Source organism: Macaca nemestrina, chromosome 13 (assembly GCF_043159975.1).
Source record: "Macaca nemestrina isolate mMacNem1 chromosome 13, mMacNem.hap1, whole genome shotgun sequence".
NCBI classification, from domain to species: Eukaryota; Metazoa; Chordata; class Mammalia; order Primates; family Cercopithecidae; genus Macaca; species Macaca nemestrina.
This window is the reverse complement of record NC_092137.1, coordinates 109,098,252-109,126,211: the sequence shown is the minus strand read 5'-3', so window position 1 is coordinate 109,126,211 and position 27,960 is coordinate 109,098,252. Positions and strand designations below refer to the sequence as shown.

Below are 27,960 nucleotides of genomic sequence, written 5' to 3'. Positions count from 1 at the left end.
ATAAGCTCGTAGGAGATGCTCAGAAGTACTGAACAGGTTGAAGAAAACTAAAAACTAACCATCTTATTAACATTTCTTATATTTGAGAGCATTTCCTTCTGGTTCTTTCTCTATACATATAGTATTTTTTATGAGATTGTTACCATGTTAGTATGTTGTGTGTGGATGAGCTAGCCTGTTTTTTAAATGTTACTTTAGTTCTGAGCATTTTTAAACTGAAATGTTTTTGAATATTAATGAGTTTGTGGTATCCCATCACATGGAAGTACTGTAAATTCTGTTCCTTTATTTATGTTGTTTCTGGTTTATGCCATTACAAATTCTAGGACACTGTCCTAGTTTTGTAGAATCAGTTTATGTTCTTACCACTAGTATCTGATAGTACCATCTTCGCACTTTTGCTAATGCTGACTTACTAGTTTATAAAATCCTTTGCCAATTTGTAGGAACAAAAGTGATACCAATTTTTAAGTTTTTTTTAATACTAGTCATGGTCAACAGTTTGTGCAAATGGCTGTTGGCAGTTTTGCCATCTTCGACGTGGGTACCTTCCAGTTGTTTGGTTTCTTTGGTAAAACTCACAGAACAGATGGAGAAGAGTTTGTGTATCAACATGAGTGTTAATGTGTTTTTTTTAAGCAAACGAACACATTTGTGTTCCTTGTGAGATCCTTTGCATGAATTTGTCGGTAATTTTTTTGACCTGAATGTTTTCATAATAGCTTGAGTTTGCACGATGCAGCCTTGTCATTTTGCAGATTTTCGAGGCTCACTTCAAAAACACGGCCCTTGAGGCTATTATATTTCTTTCCTAAATTGTCTATTCATGTGGTGCTTTCAAAGATTAGATTACTTTTAGTAGATTTATTAGAGCTCTTTAGTTTTTTCCCCACAGTTTAAAGTCAGTAGTCAATTAAAGTCCCTACTTAAATTTCAGACTTTAAGATTTTTTTTTTAATTTAAAATTTTTTTTTTTTATTTTTTCTTTTTGCTTTCATGCAGACAGACATCTCGTAAGACTTTAAGATTCTTGGGCCATTTTCTGTCAGGTTGTTCTGTGTTCTGTGCCTGCTTCCTCCCCATAGGAATTTCCAAATTGCTATCCTCACCTCTATTAGGTTTCCAAAATCAAACTTGGGCTTCTGGCTAGCCTTTTCTAGGTCTTGATTTTTCAGTGCTTTCCAGAGGCAATTGTTTGGAACCTCTTGGCACAATTTGTTTCTTCTTCCATGTACAGGCATAAAAGGTCTTTTGGTGGTTTTCTGGTAAAACTGTCATAAAACAGTTCAAGCAAATGACTGTTGGTAGTTTTGCCATTAACATGGGTGCCTTCTAGTTGTGTGGCTTCCTGGTAAAACACAGAACAGGCGGAGCAGATAGTTTACATCAGCATGAGTGTTGATGTGCTTTTTGTTTTAAGCCAAGGAACACATTTTGTGTTATTTGTGAGATCCTTTCCATGAATTTGTCAGGTGATTTTTGAGCTGAACATTCGCAGTAATAGCTTTAGTTTACAAAATACAACCTAGTCTTTCTGCAGATTTTCTAGACCCACTTCAAATGCATTGACCATCAGATGGCATCTTGGTTCCTTACGTCCTTTCTGTGACTGAATGTCCATAATTCCACATCATACTGATCTTTCTTAGAAAAGGCACCAGCTACTTTCTTCTTTATTCCTTTTTTAATGCTTGTGAGGTAGTTGTTCTTGTTGATCACGCGATGCTATTCTCTTATTCTTCATGTCATATTTAGCAGTTTTTTTCTAGTTTGTCATTTGATAATCTTGATTGGTGTATTTTGATGTACAGAAATTTAAAATTTATGTAGTTAAATCTTTCTTTAATTTCTATTGTTTTTGTATTTATAGCTCTTGCCTAGATAGTCTTAACTGTAGTATAGACTTTAACAGTGTTTTCTTTATTTTCTTTTTTTTTTTTTAGTTGCAACTACTGGCCCTTCAGTATATTATAGTCAGTCACCAGCATATAATTCCCAGTATCTTCTCAGACCAGCAGCTAATGTTACTCCCACAAAGGTAACAAAGGAATAATTTATACATTTATAATTATTTCCATTTTAAATTGTTTAGGGTTCCTTCAAAGAAATTCAAGAAAGCAGTTCAGTATTAAAACTTTTATGTCCCTTAAGGTGTAGATAATTTAAATTTATCTCCAGATATAGAAATTATACTTCTTAGTCACCTTTTGTGTTACAATAAGTGTGAATATTTAGAATATTTTAAAAATGGGAGTGGTAGTGGTGGATCCTTCATCATTCTGTTTTAACAGAAATAGAACTACAATGCCCTTGCTGACTTATGTGGTAAGTACTTTCAGGCCTGATACAGCTATATATATAACAATTGATTGAAGACTCAAAATTACAGTGGTAGTTGAATGTGATAGCTTTGAGGACAGAGTGATGGGGTGCATTTAGACCCTTGCTCTTCTGCTTATTTTGACCACAGGCAAGTTTCTTAACCTCTCAATGCATCAGTTGCCTCATATGTAAAATGAGGATAATAATAATACCTTAATTCATAGGGTTTTTGAGGATATTAAAATGAGATAATAATGTAAAGTGCTTAGAATAGTGCCCAGCTGGCACATTAATAAATGCTCAATAAATGTTACCATCATCATCATCATCATCATTACTAACATCATTTGATAAATTGTTTAGGAATGAAGATGGTATTTATTTTATGACTTTAGTTGTAGATTTTAAGATGCTGTAATTAATTTTCATTATATGCCAAGTATATATGCAAGTATCTTTGTAGCAATGTGGTTTTCTCTTAACCTATTTATGCCTAGTGTTCCATTATTGGAACACTAAGCTTATGGGAGTTATTTATATCTTACTGCTCAGGGTCATTGCCAAGGTCTGATTTTTCACACAGAAAATTTGCAGCCTCTGGCATAAACGGGTTGATGATGTGTACTACATCCCCTAATGATATCTTCTTCACTTAATATTCATGTTTGAAGTTTGTGAGAATTGGTTTGCATTTAGTTATCTGTAGTTTTGTAGACAATCTACAAAATGTTTTAACTTTCTGTCTTCTAGGGCCCAGTCTATGGCATGAATAGGCTTCCACCCCAACAGCATATTTATGCCTATCCGCAACAGATGCACACACCACCAGTGCAAAGCTCATCTGCTTGTATGTTCTCTCAGGAGATGTATGGTCCTCCTGCATTGCGTTTTGAGTCTCCTGCAACAGGAATTCTATCGCCCAGGGGTGATGATTACTTTAATTACAATGTTCAGCAGACAAGCACAAATCCACCTTTGCCAGAACCAGGATATTTCACAAAACCTCCAATTGCAGCTCATGCTTCAAGATCTGCAGAATCTAAGACTATAGAATTTGGGAAAACTAATTTTGTTCAGCCCATGCCAGGTGAAGGAATAAGGCCATCTTTGCCAACACCAGCACACACAACACAGCCACCTCCTTTTAAATTTAACTCAAATTTCAAATCAAATGATGGTGACTTCACATTTTCCTCACCACAGGTTGTGACACAGCCCCCTCCTGCAGCTTACAGTAACAGTGAAAGCCTTTTAGGTCTCCTGACTTCAGATAAACCCTTGCAAGGAGATGGCTATAGTGGACCCAAACCAATTCCTGGTGGTCAGACCATTGGGCCTCGAAATACATTCAATTTTGGAAGCAAAAATGTGTCTGGAATTTCGTTTACAGAAAACATGGGGTCAGCTCAGCAAAAGAATTCTGGTTTTCGGCGAAGTGATGATATGTTTACTTTCCGTGGTCCAGGGAAATCAGTATTTGGAACACCCACTTTAGAGACAGCAAACAAGAACCATGAGACAGATGGAGGAAGTGCCCATGGGGATGATGATGATGATGGTCCTCACTTTGAGCCTGTAGTACCTCTTCCTGATAAGATTGAAGTAAAAACTGGTGAGGAAGATGAAGAAGAATTCTTTTGCAACCGTGCGAAATTGTTCCGTTTTGATGTAGAATCCAAAGAATGGAAGGAACGTGGGATTGGCAATGTAAAAATACTGAGGCATAAAACATCTGGTAAAATTCGCCTTCTAATGAGACGAGAGCAAGTGTTGAAAATCTGTGCAAATCATTATATCAGTCCAGATATGAAATTGACACCAAATGCTGGATCAGACAGATCTTTTGTCTGGCATGCCCTTGATTATGCAGATGAGTTGCCAAAACCAGAACAACTTGCTATTAGGTTCAAAACTCCTGAGGAAGCAGCACTTTTTAAGTGCAAGTTTGAAGAAGCCCAGAGCATTTTAAAAGCCCCAGGAACAAATGTAGCCACAGCATCAAATCAGGCTATCAGAATTGTAAAAGAACCCACAAGTCATGATAACAAGGATATTTGCAAATCTGATGCTGGAAACATGAATTTTGAATTTCAAGTTGGAAAGAAAGAAGGGTCTTGGTGGCATTGTAACAGCTGCTCATTAAAGAATGCTGCAACTGCTAAGAAATGTGTATCATGCCAAAATTTAAACCCAAGCAATAAAGAACTCGTTGGCCCACCATTAGCTGAAACTGTTTTTACTCCTAAAACTGGCCCAGAGAATATTCAAGATCGATTTGCATTGATGACTCCAAAGAAAGAAGGTCACTGGGATTGTAGTATTTGTTTAGTAAGAAATGAACCTACTGTATCTAGGTGCATTGCGTGTCAGAACACAAAATCTGCTAACAAAAGTGGATCTTCATTTGTTCATCAGGCTTCATTTACATTTGGCCAGGGAGATCTTCCTAAACCTGTTAACAGTGACTTCAGATCTGTTTTTTCTACAAAGGAAGGACAGTGGGAGTGCAGTGTATGTTTGGTACAAAATGAGGGGAGCTCTACAAAATGTGCTGCTTGTCTGAATCCGAGAAAACAGAGTCTACCTGCTACTGCTATTCCAACACCTGCCTCTTTTAAGTTTGGTACTTCAGAGACAAGTAAAACTCCAAAAAGTGGATTTGAGGACATGTTTGCTAAGAAGGAAGGACAGTGGGATTGCAGTTCATGCTTAGTGCGAAATGAAGCAAATGCTACAAGATGTGTTGCTTGTCAGAATCCAGATAAACCAAGTCCATCTACTTCTGTTTCAGCTCCTGCCTCTTTTAAGTTTGGTACTTCAGAGACAAGCAAGGCTCCAAAGAGCGGATTTGAGGGAATGTTCACTAAGAAGGAAGGACAATGGGATTGTAGTGTGTGCTTAGTAAGAAATGAAGCCAGTGCCACCAAATGTATTGCGTGTCAGAATCCAGGTAAACAAAATCAAACTGCTTCTGCAATTTCAACACCTGCCTCTTCAGAGACAAGCAAGGCTCCAAAGAGCGGATTTGAGGGAATGTTCACTAAGAAGGAAGGACAATGGGATTGCAGTGTGTGCTTACTAAGAAATGAAGCCAGTGCTACCAAATGTATTGCTTGTCAGAATCCAGGTAAACAAAATCAGACTACTACTGCAGTTTCAACACCTGCCTCTTCAGAGACAAGCAAGGCTCCAAAGAGTGGATTTGAGGGAATGTTCACTAAGAAGGAAGGACAGTGGGATTGCAGTATGTGCTTAGTAAGAAATGAAGCCAGTGCTACCAAATGTATTGCTTGTCAGTATCCAAGTAAACAAAATCAAACAACTGCAATTTCAACACCTACCTCTTCGGAGGTAAGCAAGGCTCCAAAGAGTGGATTTGAAGGAATGTTCATCAAGAAAGGACAGTGGGATTGTAGTGTTTGCTGTGTACAAAATGAGAGTTCTTCCTTAACATGTGTGGCTTGTGATGCCTCTAAACCAACTCATAAACCTATTGCAGAAGCTCCTTCAGCTTTCACATTGGGCTCAGAAATGAAGTTGCATGACTCTTCTGGAAGTCAGGTGGGAACAGGATTTAAAAGTAATTTCTCAGAAAAAGCTTTTAAGTTTGGCAATACAGAGCAAGGATTCAAATTTGGGCATGTGGATCAAGAAAATTCACCTTCATTTATGTTTCAGGGTTCTTCTAATACAGAATTTAAGTCAACCAAAGAAGGATTTTCCATCCCTGTGTCTGCTGATGGATTTAAATTTGGCATTTCGGAACCAGGGAATCAAGAAAAGAAAAGTGAAAAGCCTCTTGAAAATGATTCTGGCTTCCAGGCTCAGGATATTAGTAGCCAGAAGAATGGTAGTGGTGTGATTTTTGGTCAAACTAGTAGCACTTTTACATTTGCAGATCTTGCAAAATCAACCTCAGGAGAAGGATTTCAGTTTGGCAAAAAAGACCCCAATTTCAAGGGATTTTCAGGTGCTGGAGAAAAATTATTCTCATCACAATGTGGTAAAATGGCCGATAAAGCAAACACTTCTGGTGACTTTGAGAAAGATGATGATGCCTATAAGACTGAGGACAGTGATGACATCCATTTTGAACCAGTAGTTCAAATGCCTGAAAAAGTAGAACTTGTAACAGGAGAAGAAGATGAAAAAGTTTTGTATTCACAGCGGGTAAAACTATTTAGGTTTGATGCTGAGATAAGTCAGTGGAAAGAAAGGGGCTTGGGGAACTTAAAAATTCTCAAAAATGAGGTCAATGGCAAACTAAGAATGCTGATGCGAAGAGAACAAGTACTAAAAGTGTGTGCTAATCATTGGATAACGACTACGATGAACCTGAAGCCTCTCTCTGGATCAGACAGAGCATGGATGTGGTTAGCCAGTGATTTCTCTGATGGTGATGCCAAACTAGAGCAGTTGGCAGCAAAATTTAAAACACCAGAGCTGGCTGAAGAATTCAAGCAGAAGTTTGAGGAATGCCAGCGGCTTCTGTTAGACATACCACTTCAAACTCCCCATAAACTTGTAGATACTGGCAGAGCTGCCAAGTTAATACAGAGAGCTGAAGAAATGAAGAGTGGACTGAAAGATTTCAAGACATTTTTGACAAATGATCAAACAAAAGTCACTGAAGAAGAGAATAAGAATTCAGGTACAGGTTCTGCCAGTGCCTCAGACACAACAATAAAACCCAATCCCGAAAACACTGGGCCCACATTAGAATGGGATAACTATGATTTAAGGGAAGATGCTTTGGATGATAGTGTTAGTAGTAGCTCAGTACATGCTTCTCCATTGGCAAGTAGCCCTGTGAGAAAAAATCTTTTCCGCTTTGGTGAGTCAACAACAGGATTTAACTTCAGTTTTAAATCTGCTTTGAGTCCATCTAAGTCTCCTGCCAAGTTGAATCAGAGTGGGACATCAGTTGGCACTGATGAAGAATCTGATGTTACTCAAGAAGAAGAGAGAGATGGACAGTACTTTGAACCTGTTGTTCCTTTACCTGATCTAGTTGAAGTATCCAGTGGTGAGGAAAATGAACAAGTTGTTTTTAGTCACAGGGCAAAACTCTACAGATACGATAAAGATGTTGGTCAGTGGAAAGAAAGGGGCATTGGTGATATAAAGATTTTACAGAATTATGATAATAAGCAAGTTCGTATAGTGATGAGAAGAGACCAAGTATTAAAACTTTGTGCCAATCACAGAATAACTCCAGACATGACTTTGCAAAATATGAAAGGGACAGAAAGAGTATGGGTGTGGACTGCATGTGATTTTGCAGATGGAGAAAGAAAAGTAGAGCATTTAGCTGTTCGTTTTAAACTACAGGATGTTGCAGACTCATTTAAGAAAATTTTTGATGAAGCAAAAACAGCCCAGGAAAAAGATTCTTTGATAACACCTCATGTTTCTCGGTCAGGCACTCCCAGAGAGTCACCATGTGGCAAAATTGCTGTAGCTGTATTAGAAGAGACCACAAGAGAGAGGACAGATGTTATTCAGGGTGATGATGTAGCAGATGCAACTTCAGAAGTTGAAGTGTCTAGCACATCTGAAACAACAACAAAAGCAGTGGTTTCTCCTCCAAAGTTTGTATTTGGTTCAGAGTCTGTTAAAAGCATTTTTAGTAGTGAAAAATCAAAACCATTTGCATTTGGCAACAGTTCAGCCACTGGGTCTTTGTTTGGATTTAGTTTTAATGCACCTTTGAAAAGTAACAATAGCGAAACTAGTTCAGTAGCCCAGAGTGGATCTGAAAGCAAAGTGGAACCTAACAAATGTGAACTGTCAAAGAACTCTGATACCGAACAGTCTTCAGATAGCAAAGTCAAAAATCTCTTTGCTTCCTTTCCAACGGAAGAATCTTCAATCAATTACACATTTAAAACACCAGAAAAGGGTAAGTACTTTGTTGTTAAAGTTAAGCACAATTTTTCTTTTAATGTTTAACTTGATGCAGTCTTTGTAGAATACTAATGTTGGGATATAAACGATGCTTTGTGAACACCCCCAAAATATTTGAGCAATATATTTTTCTCCCTTAATAAGTTCACGGTGAGGTTTCAAAGAGCAACAGAACTTAGTTTAAGACATTTCAGTAACTGGAAGATACTTCTATCATGCTAGGGCAGAGCAAAAGAACTCAGTACAGTGTACGGACTCATGCTTGAATCATGCGCGTTAACGAGTCTTTTTTTAAAAAAAAGTTTTCATTTTCATTTGTTCAGTTTGTCACTCAGAAAACATGATACTGGGGCCGGGCACAGTGGCTCATGCCTAGAATCCCAGCACTTTCGGAGGTTGAAGTAGGCAGATCGCTTAAGCTCAGGAGTTCGAGACCAGCCTGGCCAACATGGTGAAACCCTGTTTCTACTGAAAATACAAAAATTAGCCGGGCATGGTGGTGCGTGCCTAGAATTAGCAGCTACTCAGGAGATTGAGGCAGGAGGATCACTTGACACAGGAGATGGAGGTAGCAGTGAGCTGAAATCATGCCACTGTACTCCAGCCTGGCTGGGTGACAGAGTGAGGCTTTGTCTCAAAAAAAAAAAAAAAAAAAGAACATGATACTGAGATGTTCTCATTTTATATGTTGTATGTTAGTCTTGCTCATTTATTAAATGAGCAAAGAATGAAACTACAGGGGTAAATGAATATATAAGACAATCAGATTGGTGGTATAAATTGAGGGATTCTGGCTTTTTATGTTTTAAAAGCATATTCATTTTGTTTCCTAAAATGTTAAAAAATGAAATATTCTTCATTTTCTAGGATTTAATTTTAGCCTTTTTAAATCTAATCCCATGGCCTTTTGGACTAGCACCCCTTCCTCACAGCCTGAGAACAAAGGTATAGAACTAGCATTCTCAGTATGAGATAACAGCAGTTTTTAGCAGCTGGTAGCCCTTAGCAAAGTATTAATAACTGTGGCTGTATGAAATTAAGTACTTAACACTACAACATGCATGTTAAAGAATGCCAGTTTAAGCAAAGCACCTTTTGACTGGTGGCATGACATCCTTTATTTTTGGTTTGTTTTTTAAAATATACTGGGATGCTGATTTGTAATGTACTTCATTACTCTGTTATTTCAAGTCTGCTCAATGAAGACCTATGTTTTATCTAATGTTTATCTTTAGCCACTAACGTCTGCCAGTATTCAAATGTATTGGCAACGGCATGTATACAATATGGAAGAGTGTCCCTGTAGGGCTGTTCTTTTGTGCATGGTTTAGAAAAATGTTGTATTTGAAAATGGACCCCATTTTTAACAGCCAGCATTCTACAGCTTGTGTATTATATATGTTGCACAGATCATTTTTAGAAGTGTGGCTACTAGAGTGGAACAAGAAGTGGGATCTGTTGAAGGCCTTCTAGAAAGGTTAGGGAAGTGAAATCTCACCATTAGTGACCAGTAACACATCTTAGCCATGCCAAACAAGTACAATGATAAAGTAACAATCTCTGATTTTTTTTAAGTATACCAGTTTTATTACTGGCTAAGGTAGCTCTTAATCTTTTATTTTTAAAGATACAGTCTTTGAGAAATATGAAAAGTGAACTTAAAAGTGGATGTATACTAGCATACAGTTTCGAAAGTGGATGTATACTTGCATACAGTTTCTGTGAGCTCTAGGTTAGGAATCCCTGACCTAAGAACGAATGTGTCTATACACTACTGTAGAACAAAGAGCCTTATTTTGTTTTGAATCTGATAATGTCATTGTCCCAAGGCACCTTAGAAATGAAGACTTTAGACATGAGTAAACTGAGGCCAAGAGAGGCTATCTCATTTACCCAAGGTGTCTTTACTGAGTAATAGCAGAACTGGAACAAGAACCTTTATCTTACGGTGTACTGTTATTTCTCCTAGCTAGGTAATGATACTAAGTTTTTGTTTATAATGTAGGAGAAGGACAAATTTAATATTGTGAAAGGAAGGGTGCTGGTTCTCCAGAGCAGTGTCATCCAATAGAAATAAAATATAACCTGTGTATGTAATTTAAAATTGTCATTTGGTGCAGGCTTGTGCCTATAATCCCAGCTACTTGGGAGGCTGAGGCAGAGGGATCACTTGAGCCCACAAGTTCCAGGCTTCAGTAAATTTTGATCACATCACTACACTCCAGCTCTGGGTGACAAAGCAAGACCACATCTCAAATAAATTAAATAAATAAATTTTCTAGTAGCCATATTAAAAAGAATAAAAAGAAACAGTTAAGAAGGGAAACAGATGAAAGTAATTTTATTGATATATTTGATTTCACTCATGATATCCAAAATATCATTTTAACTTCTAATTAACATAAAAATTGATATTTTACATTATTGTTTTTCACCAAGTCTTCAAAATCCAGTGTGTGTGTTTACACTTAGTATTAGCATGTCTTGATTTGGACTAGCCACCTTGTAAGGTTTTAATAGAATGTTGCTAGGCTACCATATTGGACAGCATAGCTCTCAGAATGTTTCCCTGTCACCAGTTGGTATACATGGCATGCTTCTTGACCGGCTTACTTTATTAAACTCCTTTAGCCAGAAATTCTTCTTTACATTAATAGATCAGAACAGGTTGCATATAGAAGTTTTTTCTCTCTCTAATTTTTTGCCCTTTGCATTGATGGTGGCTGGAGATGGGTGGTTTTCAGCCATATGAATCATCTTAGATTTTATAGTGTTAGTTACCCATAGAGTAACAGTTTTTATTTAATTTTATCTAGTATCATGCTTGGAATGTAGACAAAGTAGATGCAACTCTAATCACCTTCCATTCTTGGCAATTGTTAACTTTCCTTACAGGAACTAATCACAGTTGGCTTTGGATTAGTTTCATATGTCTACTAATACTTGCTTATGTTTTCTTTAAGATTTTTTTAGTTGCTGCAAATGCATGGATATTTTCATAAACCTACTGTATGCTAAGTATAGTTAGGCAACACTTTCAAATTTTTAACCTTTTTAAATTCTAGAAATTAGTAGTAATTCTTTTCAATAACTATTAAGTAAACACAAGACTTTTGTTTTCTTTGGTTTTAAATAGATTCTATGTTCACTAAGGGTTTTTGGTAGAACACTAAATCAGGATGCTAATTCTAATTCATGATTATTGTACATCTCTGCATCAAAGTATATATATTTTTTATCAGTATGCTGTTTTAACCTGCAGACAAGTTCTATGGTTTTTCAGTTAGAGTATTAATGTCAATACTTAATACCTTACCTTTGTCAATTTTTTTGACTGGTGTTACAGCAAAAGAGAAGAAAAAACCTGAGGATTCTCCCTCAGATGATGATGTTCTCATTGTATATGAACTAACTCCAACCGCTGAGCAAAAAGCCCTTGCAACCAAACTGAAACTTCCTCCAACTTTCTTCTGCTACAAGAATAGACCAGATTATGTTAGTGAAGAAGAGGAGGATGGTAAAACTTTTGTTATTTCAAAAACACTGTGTTCCTGCTAATCTTAGTAAAATTGGGAGTGTGGTGTAATTATTTTAAGCCTGCCTCTTAGAACTTATCACTAATATCCTTGCAGGTATATTCACCCTAAATGTATGTGTAAGTGGTCAATGGATATAAGGATCAAAAGGACTGTGATCATTGAGCAAGCATTTTTTGGATGGCTAATGTGCCAGGCACATGTTTTGAGGGGATTTAAAATAATCATAATTTTTCTGGAGTCTTAAAGATGTGGAAGAGAGATAAGGCAGACAAGGTTCCAATGGAAAACTTTGTATGCCATTTTTTAAGCTGAGCAGTTAAATAAAAGTCTCAATAGAATCAGTTGGACAGTGGTATACAGTATTGGATTATGGGACAAGGAGATTGGAAGATGAGTTAAAATGAGAGCAGCTCAAACAAGATGAGAGGCTGAGCTAAAGCTCTAGCAGTAAGAGAGGTATTAAGGATATAAAATTGGCAAAATTGACTGCAATTCAAATGGGGAGAGGGAGAAAGGGTGAAGTTGGAGATAGTCCCTAAGCAAGGAAAACCCCCCAAAATTAACTAGAAATTCTTTTAATCAATTGTATTTTAAGATGAAGATTTCGAAACAGCTGTCAAGAAACTTAATGGAAAACTGTATCTGGATGGCTCAGAAAAACGTAGACCCTTGGAAGAAAATACAGCAGGTATGTTAAATGTAAAGGACATTTATACTGCTTTTAACAAGTCTTCTATTTAGAAGGAATAACCTAGTCTGGTAATTTCTATAATTATCAATTTTACTATGCCCATGGTGATTTAAAATACTTTAACATTAGGTGAAAAATATTCTTTTCTGGGTGGTCCTTGTTTTTCATTAGCATGTACAGGTCTTGTTACCTGGGTCTGTAGATTATATTGATGACTACCATTGTTGTAGAGAAGTTGGGCTTCATCTAATTTCGTTTGCTTGTGTTGTACTGATTTTTCAGATAATGAGAAAGAATGTATTATTGTTTGGGAAAAGAAACCAACAGTTGAAGAGAAGGCAAAAGCAGATACGTTAAAACTTCCACCTACGTTTTTTTGTGGAGTCTGTAGTGATACTGATGAAGACAATGGAAATGGGGAAGACTTTCAATCAGAGCTTCAAAAAGTTCAGGAAGCTCAAGTAAGAATATCTCTAATAAATTTTCCTTTTAGTTCCATTGCTTTTGTTGATGCGGTAAACTTTAGAATGTTCTCATTTGTTTATTTTTGAGACAGAATTTCACTCTTGTTGCCCAGGCTGGAGTGCAATGGCATGCTCGTGGCTCACTGCAGCCTCTACCTCCCAGGTTCAAGTGAATCTCCTGCCTCAGCCTCACGAGTAGTTGTGGTGGCATCCTGCCTGGCTAATTTTTGTATTTTTAGTAGAGACGGGGTTTCACCATGTTGGGCAGGCTGGTCTCGAACTCCAGACCTCAGGTGATCCACTCGCCTGGGCCTCCCAAAGTGCTGAGATTATAGGTGTGAGCCACTGGGCCTGACCTAGAATGTTCTTACCAAATAGTAATAATGGGTTGTGGCTACTAAATGGGTTGAGGGGTCTAGACTAAATCAGCTATGGCCAGGAAATAAGGAATTTTAATTTTGTTCTACACAAGAGCTATATGCCAAAAGCCACAAAACACTGATGAAATAAAAAATCTAAATTAATGGAAAGGTATACTGTTCCTGGATTGGAAAACTCAAAATAACTAGAATATCAGTTTTCCAAAATTAATCTATAGATTTAATACAATACCAGTCAAAACCCCTCCAGGAATTTTTTTTTTTTTTTTTTTTTTTGGGTGAGATGGAGTCTCGCTCTGTCGCCAAGATGGAGTGCAGTGGGGCAATCTCTGCTCACCTCAACCTCTGCCTCCCAGGTTCAAGTGATTCTCCTGCCTCAGCCTCCTGAGCAGCTGGGACTATAGGAACGCGCCACCATGCCCAGCTAATGTTTGTATTTTTTAAGTAGAGACAGGGTTTCACCATGTTGACCAGGATGGTCTTGATCTCTTGACCTTGTGATCCACCCGCCTCGGCCTCCCAAAGTGCTGGGATTACAGGTGTGAGCCACCATGCCCAGCCAGGAATTCTTTATGGATATACATAAGTGAATTCTAAAATTTCTATGGAAAGAAAAGCTTATACATTTGTTACAGTTGATGAATTTACACTGACACATCATCACCTAACGTTTTTACCTTTTTGTCAAAAATTTTAACTATTGATACAATCGTGATTCTTTTTATTAAATCTGTGAATGACATTGCTTTTCAAATGTTCAGAAAATTAACTTTGCATTCCAGGGTAAACTTCACTTGGTCAGGGTATAATTTTGATATGTGGTTGCGTTCAATTTGCATAAATCTTGTTATAAATTTTTGGGTTTATATTTATCAGGATACTTGTAGTTTTCTGAAACTGTCTTTGTTTTCCATGTGAGAGTAATGCTGGTTGGGCTCAGTGATATGTGTGTGTGTAGTCCCAGCTATTTGGGAGGCTGAGGAGTAGGAGGATTGCTCGGGAGTCCAGGAGTTCCAGGCTGCAGTGCGCTGAGATGGTGCCTGTGTATAACCACTGCTCTCCAGCCTGGACAACAACATAGTGAAACCACCTCTTAAAAAAATGGTAATACTGGTGTCATAAAATGAATTGAGAAGCATTTTCTGTATTGCTGTCTTCTGGAAGAGAGTGTGTTGACTTGGTGCCATTTTCCCTTTAAATGTTGAGCTGTTTTCACCAATGAAACCATGTCTGGAGTTTTCTTAAGTTTTAAAAAATACTATTTATTTCTCTTCTTTATTATTTCCTTCTTCTTGCCTCGGGTTTATTTTGCTCTTTTGTCTAGTCTCTTTTCTTTTTTTTGCTTTTGAGACAGAGTCTTGCTCTGTCTCCCAGGCTGGAGTGCAGTGGCATGATCTCAGTTCACTGCAACCTCCACTTCCTGGGTTCAAGCAATTCTCGTGTCTCAGCCACCTGAGTAGCTGGGATTATAGGCGTGGCTAATTTTTGTATTTTTAGTAGAGACGGGGTTTCACCATGTTGGTCAGGCTGATCTCGAACTCCTGACTTCAAATGATCCTCCTGCCCTGGCCTCCCGAAGTGCTGGGATTACAGGCATGAGCCCCTGTGCCTGGCCTAGTTTCTTAATTTAAAAAAAGCTTAAATTACGAATTTAAGATCATTCTTTATTTCTAGTATAAGTATTTAATACTACAAGTTTCCTTCTAAGCACTTCCTATCTGCAACTGGCCAAGTTTTAATATGTGGTATTTTCTCTTTCATGCAGTTTGAAATATTTTCTTTTTTTTTTTTTTTTGAGACGGAGTCTCGCTCTGTCACCCAGGCTGGAGTGCAGTGGCCGGATCTCAGCTCACTGCAAGCTCCGCCTCCCGGGTTCACGCCATTCTCCTGCCTCAGCCTCCCGAGTAGCTGGGACTACAGGCGCCTGCCACCTCGCCCGGCTAAGTTTTTGTATTTTTAGTAGAGACGGGGTTTCACTGTGTTAGCCAGGATGGTCTCGATCTCCTGACCTCGTGATCCGCCCGTCTCGGCCTCCCAAAGTGCTGGGATTACAGGCTTGAGCCACCTCGCCCGGCCTCGAAATATTTTCTTATTTTCCTTGAGACATTCTTTGTGATCTGTACATTAGATGCTACTGTGCCATTTCCAAATATTTGGTGATTTTCCTTCCGTTATATCTTTCTCTTACTGATTTCTAGTTTAATTCCTTTATGGTTTATGAAAACATTTTGAATAATTTCAATTCTCATAAATGTTGTGAGGTCTGTCTTGGTGAATGTCTCATGTGTACTTGAGAAGAAAGTAGAGTCTCTTGTTTTGTTGACATTGTGCCATTGGCAGTTCCAGTTTTTTCTGGCTGCTGTAGCACCCAGGCTGGGTTATAGGAGTGGCAGAAAAACTCCACGTGGATCTTAACCTCCAGATTATCTCTCTGGTCCCAAGATCCTTTTTCTTCCTGTTTTTATCCACCTTTCCAAGGCTTCTTAGAGGTGCTCTGTATGTTTCAGTCTAGGCATCTAGTTGTAGGTTTTGGGGAGAGATAGGGTGAAGTGTGTTTATTCTGTCTTCTCCAGAAGCCCAAGTTCTCAGTTCCCTTTGAAATAGATTATATAGTCATTTTTGTAATTTAGCATTTAAGTGGCATAGTGTTTTGTGACTTCCTCTTTGCAGAAATCTCAGACAGAAGAAATAACTAGCACAACTGACAGTGTATATACAGTTGGGACTGAAGTGATGGTACCTTCTTTCTGTAAATCTGAAGAACCTGATTCTACTACCAAATCCATTAGTTCACCATCTGTTTCCTGTGAAACTATGGACAAACCTGTAGATTTGTCAACTAGAAAGGAACTTGATACAGATTCTACAAGCCAAGGTAAAACTTGATATATGTTTATCATGTATTACATAAGGGACACCTTATTTATATTTGAGAAGATAGACTTTTAAAGGCAGATCCTGAAAAATCCCTTTAAAACAAATTTTGATGTGTATATAAAGGGGCATCTTAGTAGTAGTAGTAATAATCATCAGAAAAATTGTATTGTCTTGCCAACAAATATGTTTTTATTGATAGAGTTGTGGTTATTAGGGAATACAAAGCATTATGACTCTGACCTATTTTCCTAAGTTTAAAAGACAAGAGTGTTGTTACATGTAATTTCCTTTGTGATAGCGTTTTCATTTAAATATTGTTTGAATTATATTATCACTCAAGCATATTCAAAGTGTTTTAATTATGAAGAAATTGTAGAAATATAATAGGGATTTAAGAAAGTTTTATGGTACTATTTAATGTTTCTTTTCTCTAATAGTTTCAAAGCTTGCTAAATTAATTATTCAGTTATAGTAACATATTTGGTATTGCTGTCTCTCTTTCATTTCGATTTCGGGGATGGAAGTGGGAAGTTTAAGTTGTATTGCTTTGTGTATATTACCTACTTTTAAAAAAAGAAATAGCCTTCAGTGTCACAAATACTACATTTATAGGCATTTGAGAGTCTTAATGTGCTAAAAGAAGAAGATGACTTCATACCTAAAGCCTCATATATTTTCATATGAGGAAAATAAGGCATGGGGCTTTCAGAGATCATGCAGCTTCACATCAGCAGAATTAAGAGAAGACCCCAAAAGTCCTTATGACGAAGTGTAAATGAGACATTTGGTTTTTATGAGCTTATAGTACAGAACACAAAAAGTTTTTATACAGATGTTTCCTAAAACCCTGCCTTTGATTGAATGCTTGCTTTGGAGTATAGTAGGCTCCATAGAGCAGAAACGGTAGTTTATTATCTGGTGTAATATAGATAGCGCTACATCTCATTTATAAAAAATAAGTTTTGGCATGCATTTACATCTGGTGTAGTATTGTAGTATTCTTTGTGAATAGCACCTGTAAAGTTAGTAATACTGAAGCAGCTCAGAATTGGATGTATTTTGTAACTTGTCAGAATTGAAATAACTCCCCTCATCCCAGAGTATACAAGGCTCTACTGTTCTCTCTAGGTCCTGGGTAAAGCTTTGATATTCAGCACAAATGAAATAGTAAATTGTTTTTTCTTTTGCCAGGGGAAAGCAAAATAGTTTCATTTGGATTTGGAAGTAGCACAGGGCTCTCATTTGCAGACTTGGCTTCCAGTAATTCTGGAGATTTTGCTTTTGGTTCTAAAGGTAAGATGAAGAGGAGAGACTTTTAATGACATTGCTGCAGAATCAAGCACAACTGAAAAACTAGTTTTTTGTTGCAGTATGTAACTAAATTAGAAGTTTCTTCCCTTACCCCCCAGTTTGTTTAGTGTTTTAATAATGAAGGGCTTCTACACTTTATTATTATTTGACATCAACATAATCATAAGAATTTTCTCTAAATTTTATGTAAGCCATGCTGATAGTCCTCCCCATTCTGAAATGCAGAACCATTTTTGAGCTTTGGAATGACTCTGACTTTGGTCATTATTCTTTTAACTATACTTTCAGATTTGATTTGTTAATATTTCAGGATTTGTGAGTTTATTACTTTTTAAGGGTATGATTTTGTAGTTTTCTGTACTATCTTTGGATTTCAGTATTAGGGTTGTGCTAATTTATTGTGCTAAGTTTATAATTGGTGAGCTTGCCCATCTTCTTTAGTGGAGTTTCTATTTTTAATCCATTTTGGTAACATTTCTAGAAAATAATCCATTTCCCTGATTGTATCGGGTTTACCAGTAAAGACCATTCATTGTATTTTCTCATTCTTGTAATATCTTTCACATTGTTCTTTATAGCACCACTTAAATAGTTCTAGTACAAGGTGTTTGATTTATGGAATACATTTTATTGAGGATATATGCTTAAATGATTAATGCAGTTCAGAATTCTGTTCTTTCCTCCTCCATATTTGTATTTTTTCCACAGCTCCTGCCACCTGTAGAAACACATAAAACTTTTAGAAATTACCTTCAGATGTGATGTTATGTTGGAATTCGTGGGCTTCACTGATGTTATTTTTGTTTTAATTTATTAAATAGCCTGAAATCAAAGGGTAGTGTGTCAGCAAATAAGCAATATAGTAGGTACACTTACACAAAAAAAACCCAAATAAAAATAGATAGGCTCCCTGTTAATCAGTGTAGCCTTTTTGAAGTATTATGTCAATATTGGACACTAAAGTGTAAAGTAGAAAATACTCACATATCAGGAGGAAAACCATGCCTAAATAAGCCTTATGCATTGACATTCACTTCTCACTACCACTTGTTATTTTTAGTGAGATTATTCACCAAGCTCTTGTGTATTTTTTTTTTTTTTTTTTTGAGACGGAGTCTCGCTCTGTCGCCAGGGCTGGAGCGCAGTGGCCGGATCTCAGCTCACTGCAAGCTCCGCCTCCCGGGTTTACGCCATTCTCCTGCCTCAGCCTCCTGTGTAGCTGGGACTACAGGCGCCCGCCACCTCGCCCGGCTAGTTTTTGTATTTTTTTAGTAGAGACGGGGTTTCACCGTGTTCGCCAGGATGGTCTCGATCTCCTGACCTCGTGATCCGCCCGTCTCGGCCTCCCAAAGTGCTGGGATTACAGGCTTGAGCCACCGCGCCCGGCCGCTCTTGTGTATTGAACGCTTTAGTTAATTTAGATTGTGCTTGTTAAAAATAGTATTTGAAACTGTAAATGCCCTGCAGTCAGTTTTGTTTGTATCCATAGGTTTTCATAGGGAATCTTTATATTTTTGTTAATTTCCAGATAATTTAGAGATTCAATCTTATTTTCTCTAATGTCTCAAAGCTTGCTGAATTAATTATTCACTTACAGTAACATCACTGTAGACCCCCTTATGACCTGTGAGACCCAGATACTGATATATTATAACATATTTTTACAAATGGTTGATTCTAATGTATTCCCAGGGTAGAGAACCACTATTTTGAAAGAATTTTGAATTCTTCTGCCACATGTCCCTTGGGGTTATATTTTAAATTTTTGCTTTCAACAAAAAAGTTGCTGAACAATTTTGTGTTTTTTTGTTTTTGAGACAGGATTTCACTCTGTTGCCCAGGCTGGAGTGCAGTGGCATGAACACAGCTCACTGCTGCCTTGACCTCCTGGGCCCTTCAGCAATCCTTTCACCTCAGCCTGCCAAGTAGCGGGGACCACAGGTGTGTACCACCATGCCTAGCTAATTTTTGCATTTTTTGTAGAGACAGAGGTCTCACTATGTTGCCCAGGCTGGTCTCAAACTCCTGGGCTCAAGCAGTCCTCCCACCTTGGCCCTGCAAAGTGCTGGGATTGTAGGCATGAGCCACTGCACCTGGCCCTGAACAGTTATTTTTGAGCCCCAAAGTTGGTATCTCATCCAGATCAGTGGTTACTGGTCTCAGGAAGTCCCCATGCAACCTGTGATTTTTGTTCTCGGATCATTCCTTTGCAATACAATTGTTTTATGTCCTTAAGAATTTTTGTCTTTGTCTCTTTTTTTTTTTTTTTTTTTTTTTTTTTGAGACGATCACTCTGTTACCCAGGCTGGAGTGCAGTGGCGCAGATCTCAGCTTCCTGCAACCTCTGCTTGCTAGGATGAAGTGATTCTCCTGCCTCAGCCTCCTGAGTAGCTGGGATTATAGGTGTGTGCTGCAACACCCCGCTAATTCTTTTAGTATTTTTAGTAGAGATGGGGTTTCGCCATGTTGGCCAGGTTCATCTCGAACTCCTGACCTCAAGTGATCAGCCCGCCTCGGCCTCCTGAAGTGCTGGGATTACAGGTGTTGAGCCACCACACCTGGCCCTCCCTCTCTCCTCTTTAAAAACGTTTTTTTTCCCCTCCATTAAATCCTTCTTAAAGAGAGTTTTTTATTGTGTTCTTTAAGATACTGAGTTATGGACCCTGTGACATTTTTTCTTTCTTATGAGTTTTTAGCAGAAGGTGTAGGGTTCTTTAAGACAGTGATTCAGCAAGTGATGAAAAGTTGAGAGGTGTTTCTTTCCTCTAAGATAGTGGGGACTTGGTCATCTAAATTGAGGTGTGGGATGGAGAAGTTTCTAGTTCTCACCTTCTTGCAGGTATGCAAGAGAGAGACCATCATTGTTCCCCCACACAGAAGTAGAATGTTTAACAGTCTAATACCCTTTGGGCAGTTGAAGTCAGTGAGGTTCTCCCAAGGCTGCTATCCACCAGCCCAGCCAAGAAATCTACATTCCAGCACTAGCTTCTTCAGGAAGAAGTAGAGATGCAGAAATTATAAACATGTTTAGGCTATTGTGGCTAATTTGGAAGTAGCAGGTTTGGCCTGCTGAGCTAAGTTTACAAAATTTCAAGGTGAATACTTGAAATTTTAGAAGTAGATAAAGAACTTAACTTCTTTACTGGAAGTCCTTGTGTAGTTTAGTATTATGAAGTTTATCCGAGGCAGTGACAGTGTTATCTTTGTATCTCTAAGCATAAACAATAACAAATGTATTCTGTACTCCCAGTATGAAGTTTTTTTTTTTTTTTTTTTTTTGGTGACAGTCTTGCTCTGTCACCCAGGCTGGAATACAATGGCATGATCTCTGCTCATTGCAACCTCTGCCACCAAAGTTCAAGTGATTCTCCTGCCTTAGCCTCCTGAGTAGCTGGGATTACAGGCACCCGCCACCACGCCCGGCTAATTTTTTTTTTTTGTAAGACAGAGTCTTGCTGTTGCCCAGGCTGGAGTGCAGTGGGGCGATATTGGATCACTGCAACCTCTGCCTCTCAAGTTCAAGCGATTCTTCTGCCCCAGCCCTCCTGAGTAGCTGGGATTACAGTCACCCACAACCACACACCGCTAACTTTTTTTTTTTTTTAAGACAGAATCTTGCTCTGTTGCCTAGGCTGGACTGCAGTGGGGCGATCTCGGCTCACTGCAACCTCCACCTCTCAGGTTCAAGCGATTCTTCTGCTTCAGCCTCCCAAGTAGCTAGGACCACAGGCGCATACCACCACGCCTGGCTTTTTTTTTTTTTTGAGACGGAGTTTCCCTCTTACTGCCCAGGCTAGAGTACAGTGGCGCCATCTCGGCTCACTGCAACCTCTGCGTCCTGGGTTCAAGTGATTCTCCTGCCTTAGCCTCCTGAGTAGCTGGGATTACAGGCATGTGCCACCATGCCCAGCTAATTTTGTATTTTTAGTAGAGATGGGGTTTCTCCATGTTGGTCAGATTGGTTTCGAACTCCTGACTTCAGGCGATCCACTCACCTTCGCCTCCCAAAGTGCTGGGATTACAGGCATGAGCCACTGCGCCCGGCCTAATTTTTGTATTATTAGAAGAGATAGGGTTTCACCATGTTGGCTGTGGTTTGGTCTGGAACCCCTGACCTCAGATGACCTTGGCCTCCCAAAGTGCTGGGATTACAGGTGTGAGGAATTTACTAGAATAATATAGTTTTAAACATTTAAAATTGATGTACATATTACATCATCGGGAATTAGAAGGATTGATAAAATAAGAGGGGGATGAAAAATGTAAAAAATAGATACCAGTGTTTAAATATCTTGATTTATTCATCAGATAAAAATTTCCAATGGGCAAATACTGGAGCGGCTGTGTTTGGAACACAGTCAGTTGGAACCCAGTCAATTGGTAAAGTTGGTGAAGATGAAGATGGTAGTGATGAAGAAGTAGTTCATAATGAAGATATCCATTTTGAACCAATAGTGTCACTACCAGAGGTAAATGTTAAGGGATTAAACTTTTACTAATAACTTATTTTTCATTTTTAAGTTTAAAACTTACCCTGGCTTGATCTGTCAGGGTATCATTGTTTGCATTTAAGAATGTTTACAGTTTGAAATGGAAGCTCTATTTATTAGATGTCTAGCCTTTAAGTATAAATTATCTTTTTGCAGTTTTTACATAAATATTGGTTTGTAAATTCTATATGTAATTGTTGGGAAGAAATAATTTTTTCGTATGTTTCTAGAATATCATGTTTGTTTTTATAACATGATTCTGGGGAAAAATTAACCTCATACTCACGAAAGTCCTTTCAATAAACATTAATCTGTGTTTTTTGGACAAGAACATTGTTCTAGGAAAATTATTTTGTCATTTTTAACCTCAGTATCTTATATATTTCTCTTCAGTAGCAGACACTTTTGAAACCTCTGTTCCTATAAAGAAAAGCATTTAATTTCCAAAGGGAAAATGAATACTATATAAAAGAAAATATTTAATGACAAATCAGGTCTTTACTCCCTCAGCCACATCAGATGTATTCCTAGCCCTAAGATATATAGCCAATTATTATATTAACAAATTCTCTTTGTCATCACAAAGAAAATGCCTTAAAAGAATTTGGATCTTTGAAATTTGTCATGGAATTTATTATAAGCAGCAGCTTATAGAGTATTTCATCTCCTATTATAGGTAGAAGTAAAATCTGGAGAAGAAGATGAAGAAATTTTGTTTAAAGAGAGAGCCAAACTTTATAGATGGGATCGGGATGTCAGTCAGTGGAAGGAACGTGGTGTTGGAGATATAAAGATTCTTTGGCATACAATGAAGAACTATTACCGGATCCTTATGAGAAGAGACCAGGTTTTTAAAGTGTGTGCAAACCACGTTATTACTAAAACAATGGAATTAAAGCCCTTAAATGTTTCAAATAATGCTTTAGTGTGGACTGCCTCAGATTATGCTGGTGAGTTTTTACATTCAAATGTACTTTTCATTTTTTGGACTTTTCTAAAATCTATAACAAAACAACTTATAACAGTTATTTTAACACTAAGGTCACTCCTTCCCCTTTCCCTCCTTAATAGATGGAGAAGCAAAAGTAGAACAGCTTGCAGTGAGATTTAAAACTAAAGAAGTAGCTGATTGTTTCAAGAAAACATTTGAAGAATGTCAGCAGAATTTATTGCAACTCCAGAAAGGACATGCAGCAGAATTATCAAAGGAGACCAATCCTGTGGTGTTTTTTGATGTTTGTGCGGACGGTGAACCTCTAGGGCGGATAACTATGGAGTTATTTTCGAACATTGTTCCTCGGACTGCTGAGAACTTCAGAGCACTATGCACTGGAGAGAAAGGCTTTGGTTTCAAGAATTCCATTTTTCACAGAGTAATTCCGGATTTTGTTTGCCAAGTAGGTATTATTAAGTACATACCGCAATTGAGGTCTTAAAGAGTGCACCACACCAGCGGGAAATTTGGGTGTTTTTCCTGGACCTCATCCTGTAGTTTTGTTTAAGATTTCTTTAGGTTTTCCACACATGGAATCACATGGCATCACTACCCATTCCCTGCTCCTGCCTAAAACTTTCACCCTAAAATAATTTAGGCTGGGCACAATGACTCACACCTGTAATTCCAGCACTTTAGGAGGCCAAGGCAGGCAGATTGCTTGAGCCCCAGAATTTGAGACCAGCCTGGGCAATGTGGCAAAAATCTCATCTGGACAAAATATACAGAAATAAGGCGTGATGGTGTCCGTCTGTGGTCCCAGCTACATGGTGGCTGAGGTGGGAGCATCCAGGAAGCCAAGGCTGCAGTGAGCTAGGTTTGCGTCACTGCACTCCATCCTGGGCGACAGAGTGAGACAGCCTGTCTTTAAAAAAAAAAAAAAAAAAGTTAAATTTTCAGTACTTGAGACTTAGTAGATAGAGACTAAGGGATGGGAAAAACCTTTTCATTTTTCATCTTCTTTCCAACAATATGAATTTCTTAGGTTTCAGATTATACTCAGGAAAGCTGGGCTTTAGGATTTATCCTGTAGCGATGAGTTCTGTATGTATTTTAGTATTTTACTCAGGATTCCTATTAATTGAAAAAATTTTTTAAACTTTTGTTATACATTTTTTTTTCAGGGAGGAGATATCACCAAACATGATGGAACAGGCGGACAGTCCATTTATGGAGATAAATTTGAAGATGAAAATTTTGATGTGAAACATACTGGTCCTGGTTTACTATCCATGGCCAATCAAGGCCAGAATACCAATAATTCTCAATTTTTTATAACACTGAAAAAAGCAGAACATTTGGACTTTAAGCATGTAGTATTTGGGTTTGTTAAGGATGGCATGGATACTGTGAAAAAGATTGAATCATTTGGTTCTCCCAAAGGGTCTGTTTGTCGAAGAATAACTATCACAGAATGTGGACAGATATAAAATCATTGTGTTTCATAGAAAATTTTATCTGTATAAGCAGTTGAATTGAAGCTTAGTTATTACAATTTGATAATTATGTTCAGCTTTTGAAAATGGACGTTTCTGATGTACAGATGTAAAATTGCAGCTTATAGCTGTTGTCACTTTTTAATATGTTATAATTGACCTTGCATGGTGTGAAATAAAAGTTTAAACACTGGTGTATTTCAGGTGTACTTGTGTTTATGTACTCCTGACATATTTGTATTAAAATGGAATAATACTAATCTTGTTAAAAGCAATAGACCTTCTCAAACTATTGAAGGAATATGATATATGCAATTTAATTTTAATTCCTTGTAAGATATTTGGACTTCCTGCATGGATATACTTACCATTTGAATAAAGGGACCACAACTTGGATAATTTTACTTTAGATTTGAAATATATTTGGTAATCTTAACTATTGGTGTACTCATTTATGCATAGAGACTCATTTATGAATGGGTAGAGCCACAGAACGTACAGAGTTAACCAAAGTGCTCTTCTCTAGAATCTTTACACCTCCTGTGTGGTTACAAGTTAACTTTGTAAGTAGTGTACCTTCCTTCCTTAAAATATCTAGCTTCCTGTGCTCTTTCATAGGTATTCAATTAATTTTTACATTTTAAACAAGTTGACTATTTCCTTTAGGGGTTTTGTTTTAAACTTTTCTGTCATCTGTCTCTACTACCTCAGAAACTGCAGCTTGGTTCTGATGATATAAATTGAATTTTTCCTTGTAGTTACTGTGATAAAGTATGAATATTTTTAGAAAGTCTATGCCATGTTATTTGGTTAAAGATTTGCTTTATACAGGATTGTTGCAGTACCCTTTTCTGGTAAATTTTGTAGCAGAAATAAAATGACAATTCATAAGAGCCACTGACATTCAAAAAATTCATTACTTGTGCTTCTGGTTATTCTAAAGGAAGACAATTCAGAGGCAGTAAATTCACTCTGCCGCCTAACTTCCAGAGCTAGTTTCTCAAGTTTGATATACACTGAAAATGTATTTGGAAATGGCTTGTATCAAATGTTAGGCAAATTGCTAAAGAAAAGAGGATGTTCTTATTGGCCTACTCGATATGGAACTACAAAGAATCCAGGTAGAACACAAAATTCTGTATATTGCAATTATGAATACTGACTCTCTTCCACCCAAAGAACACATTCTTTCTGGTGAAATTACCTCATTTTATTTAGTGAGGAAAGACAGGTTTATTCCCTGTTATATGGGGATTTGGAAATTGGGTATCCTAAAGCAAGTAACTGTTCAAAAGAGGGGAGGGATGTTGTGCGAGTAATGATTGATGGTATACCATCACCATTCCACTCAGCCACAAAGCCAGATACCTGAAATAAACCTACTCAAGAACCATGGATTACATATGTTTACACTAAATATTTCAAATTGGCTTATTTGGAAATCTATGTAATATAAACTGATGTAAAGTGTGTTGTAACTTTTCAGCTGAGACAGCTGATGCCTTCGTCATGATTTTAGAATAAATTCTTAACAATGCAAGTGCGTTTTAAGAGACTTTTTGCAGGTTTCTATGCTTTCCTAAAGCATTAAAGTTACAAATTAAAAAGCTTTAAACTTTGAGCAAAAATTTGACAAAATGACATGTAAACTGACTTTTCTAGTATTAGTATTCCAAAGATGCCTAACAGTGGCTTGTGGCATTTATGAGAAAGTCTTTGTGTCACATTTCAGGAAAGGACTTTGATTTTGTTATTTAATCACTGATGTGGTCTAAACCCACGATGATATGTATCTTTCCTTTTAAACTGGATTTTATATTGTCTCATTGAAATCTGCTTAAAGATAGAATAAAGTAATTCATTATTTGTACATCTTAAGTGGTACTTTATGGCAAAAAGTATGGCTTAAGTAATTTTCAGATAATAACTGCTTAAGTATAGATTTTATAAAACTTGGGCATTTGGGAACTTTAATCCAGAAACTTTAGGAGTTATTAGTCCAGAGATGCAGCTGACAGTCACAACTTAGAAAAGTAAAATATTACACCACTGTAATTGTATGAATGAGAAATGAAGTGGTTGTACAGTTCCCCTCAGTTTTGCTTAACAGGTTTTCAGGTTGATGTATACTATGGCTAGCACTGTTGTGGGTACTGGCAAAAGCTTTTTTCTTTTCAAAAAACAAAAGTTTGTTTTCAAGGAGCTTACATTCTAATTATTCTTTTTAATACCTGGTTATACCCCATATGGAACACAGGAAAAGTGAGGTAATCTGCAATTTCTATGCTCAGCTTTCCTTTTTTTTTTTTTTTTTTTTTTTTTAGGAGATGAGAGTCTTGTTATGTTACCCAGAGTAGATGTAACTCCCAGGCTCCCTAAGCAGCCAGGATTACACGCGCACCACCACTCCTGGCTCAGATATAGTCTTGGTTTTTCTTTTATATGGCAGTTAGGAAAAGCCACTTCTGATGGAGCGACAGGTCTATGGTGAGCGCAAACGCACACTAAACTTACAGGTTAAATGGAGCTGAAGCGGAGCGCTGCAGGCAGGTGTGGGGCCTCGGTGCTCCTCCACCCGTCGTCGTACCCAGGCGGCCGGGGCGGCACTAGCGCGGAGAAATGCAATACTACTCAAGTTATGAGGTCTGCAGCCATAGCACGAGAGACCTGGAGGACGCGCGAACAAGCCTGGCTGCTTTCTCCGGGTTCTCCAGTTCTGCCCCGCCCCTTCCCTGCGGCCCTGCGTGCCTCTGGGGGTGGGGCCTTGCACGTCGTGACGCACCGCGGTCGCGTTGCGCCGCGGGTTTGATGAACGCGGTTCCCGGGGAGACCGCTGCGGTTGCGGTGTACTATGGAGCCGAGAGTCGTCAAGCCTCCGGGGCAGGATTTAGTAGTGGAGCGTCTCAAAAGCCGCTACGGACTCGGGGGCAGCTGCCCGGACGAGGTGAAGCCGCCGCTCCGAGGTCCGCGGGTGGGCTCCTGCTGCTGCGGAGCAACTCACCCCGTGCCCCGCCCAGCCGGCCTGGGGGCGCGCAGCGGCTCTGGTCTCGGCCCCGGCACTCCCGCGGTGGCTGCGGCTCGGGCCTCGTGGAAGCGGGCGGGAGGGGCGGGCGTTGCGGTGCAGGGGCGCAGGGTCGCCACTTCACCTATGCCTCTGTGTTCGTGGTATACGGGGCATGGTGTGATGTTAGAGAAAGTATTATTCAGTTTTTTATTTTTGCAGTGATGTGAGTGGAGTTGAGAAAACAGCTGAATTGCTTTTTAAAAGCGGCTTATTTCGAAATAATTTCAGACTTACTCAGAAGTTGCTGCCGTAGTACCAATAATTCCCTTGTACCCTCACTTGCATTCACAAATTAATATTTTGCCACATTTGCTTTACCATTCGTTTTATCGCCTTCTTTCCCTACACGCGTTTTTTCCCTTTGAACTATTTGAGGGTAATTTGCAGGCATCATGCCCCTTTACCTCTAGATAGAAATAACTTGTGTGCTTTTCCTAAGCATAAGGACGTTCTCTTTTCATAACCACAGTAATATTTTCAGGAAA

At 38.2% G+C, this 27,960-nt stretch overlaps 2 protein-coding genes and 1 long non-coding RNA gene across 15 annotated transcripts in view; 2 read left to right on the top strand and 1 right to left on the bottom strand.

Moving 5' to 3' along the window:
* The window catches only part of LOC105471838 (E3 SUMO-protein ligase RanBP2), a 70,385-nt gene extending 45,081 nt beyond the window's left edge, over positions 1-25,304 (top strand). For 2 of the 6 annotated variants that reach the window (XM_011724587.2, XM_011724588.3), the window contains exons 19-30: positions 1,944-2,038; positions 3,073-8,224; positions 9,097-9,174; positions 11,576-11,746; positions 12,364-12,456; positions 12,742-12,920; positions 15,950-16,178; positions 17,372-17,473; positions 21,800-21,960; positions 22,658-22,931; positions 23,053-23,378; positions 24,100-25,304. In XM_011724587.2, the coding sequence (XP_011722889.2) occupies positions 1,944-2,038; positions 3,073-8,224; positions 9,097-9,174; positions 11,576-11,746; positions 12,364-12,456; positions 12,742-12,920; positions 15,950-16,178; positions 17,372-17,473; positions 21,800-21,960; positions 22,658-22,931; positions 23,053-23,378; positions 24,100-24,405 (7,166 nt within the window). In that variant the 3' untranslated portion in view covers positions 24,406-25,304. The remainder of the gene's footprint in view (positions 1-1,943; positions 2,039-3,072; positions 8,225-9,096; positions 9,175-11,575; positions 11,747-12,363; positions 12,457-12,741; positions 12,921-15,949; positions 16,179-17,371; positions 17,474-21,799; positions 21,961-22,657; positions 22,932-23,052; positions 23,379-24,099) is intronic. The other 4 variants (XM_071077136.1, XM_011724591.3, XM_011724589.3 and 1 more) reach the window with 3 other exon arrangements.
* On the bottom strand, positions 18,084-27,325 carry LOC139357942 (uncharacterized). The gene is made up of 3 exons (XR_011612017.1): positions 27,194-27,325; positions 26,926-27,078; positions 18,084-18,209 (listed from the first exon to the last, which is right to left on the bottom strand). It is a non-coding gene; the product is annotated as an uncharacterized lncRNA (long non-coding RNA).
* LOC105471840 (coiled-coil domain containing 138) overlaps positions 27,031-27,960 on the top strand; it is a 158,320-nt gene continuing 157,390 nt past the window's right edge. For 5 of the 8 annotated variants that reach the window (XM_071077140.1, XM_071077139.1, XM_071077141.1 and 2 more), the window contains exon 1: positions 27,115-27,607. In XM_071077140.1, the coding sequence (XP_070933241.1) occupies positions 27,263-27,607 (345 nt within the window). In that variant the 5' untranslated portion in view covers positions 27,115-27,262. Of the gene's footprint in view, positions 27,608-27,960 lie in introns of all 8 variants that reach the window. The other 3 variants (XM_011724596.3, XM_011724595.3, XM_011724594.3) reach the window with 2 other exon arrangements.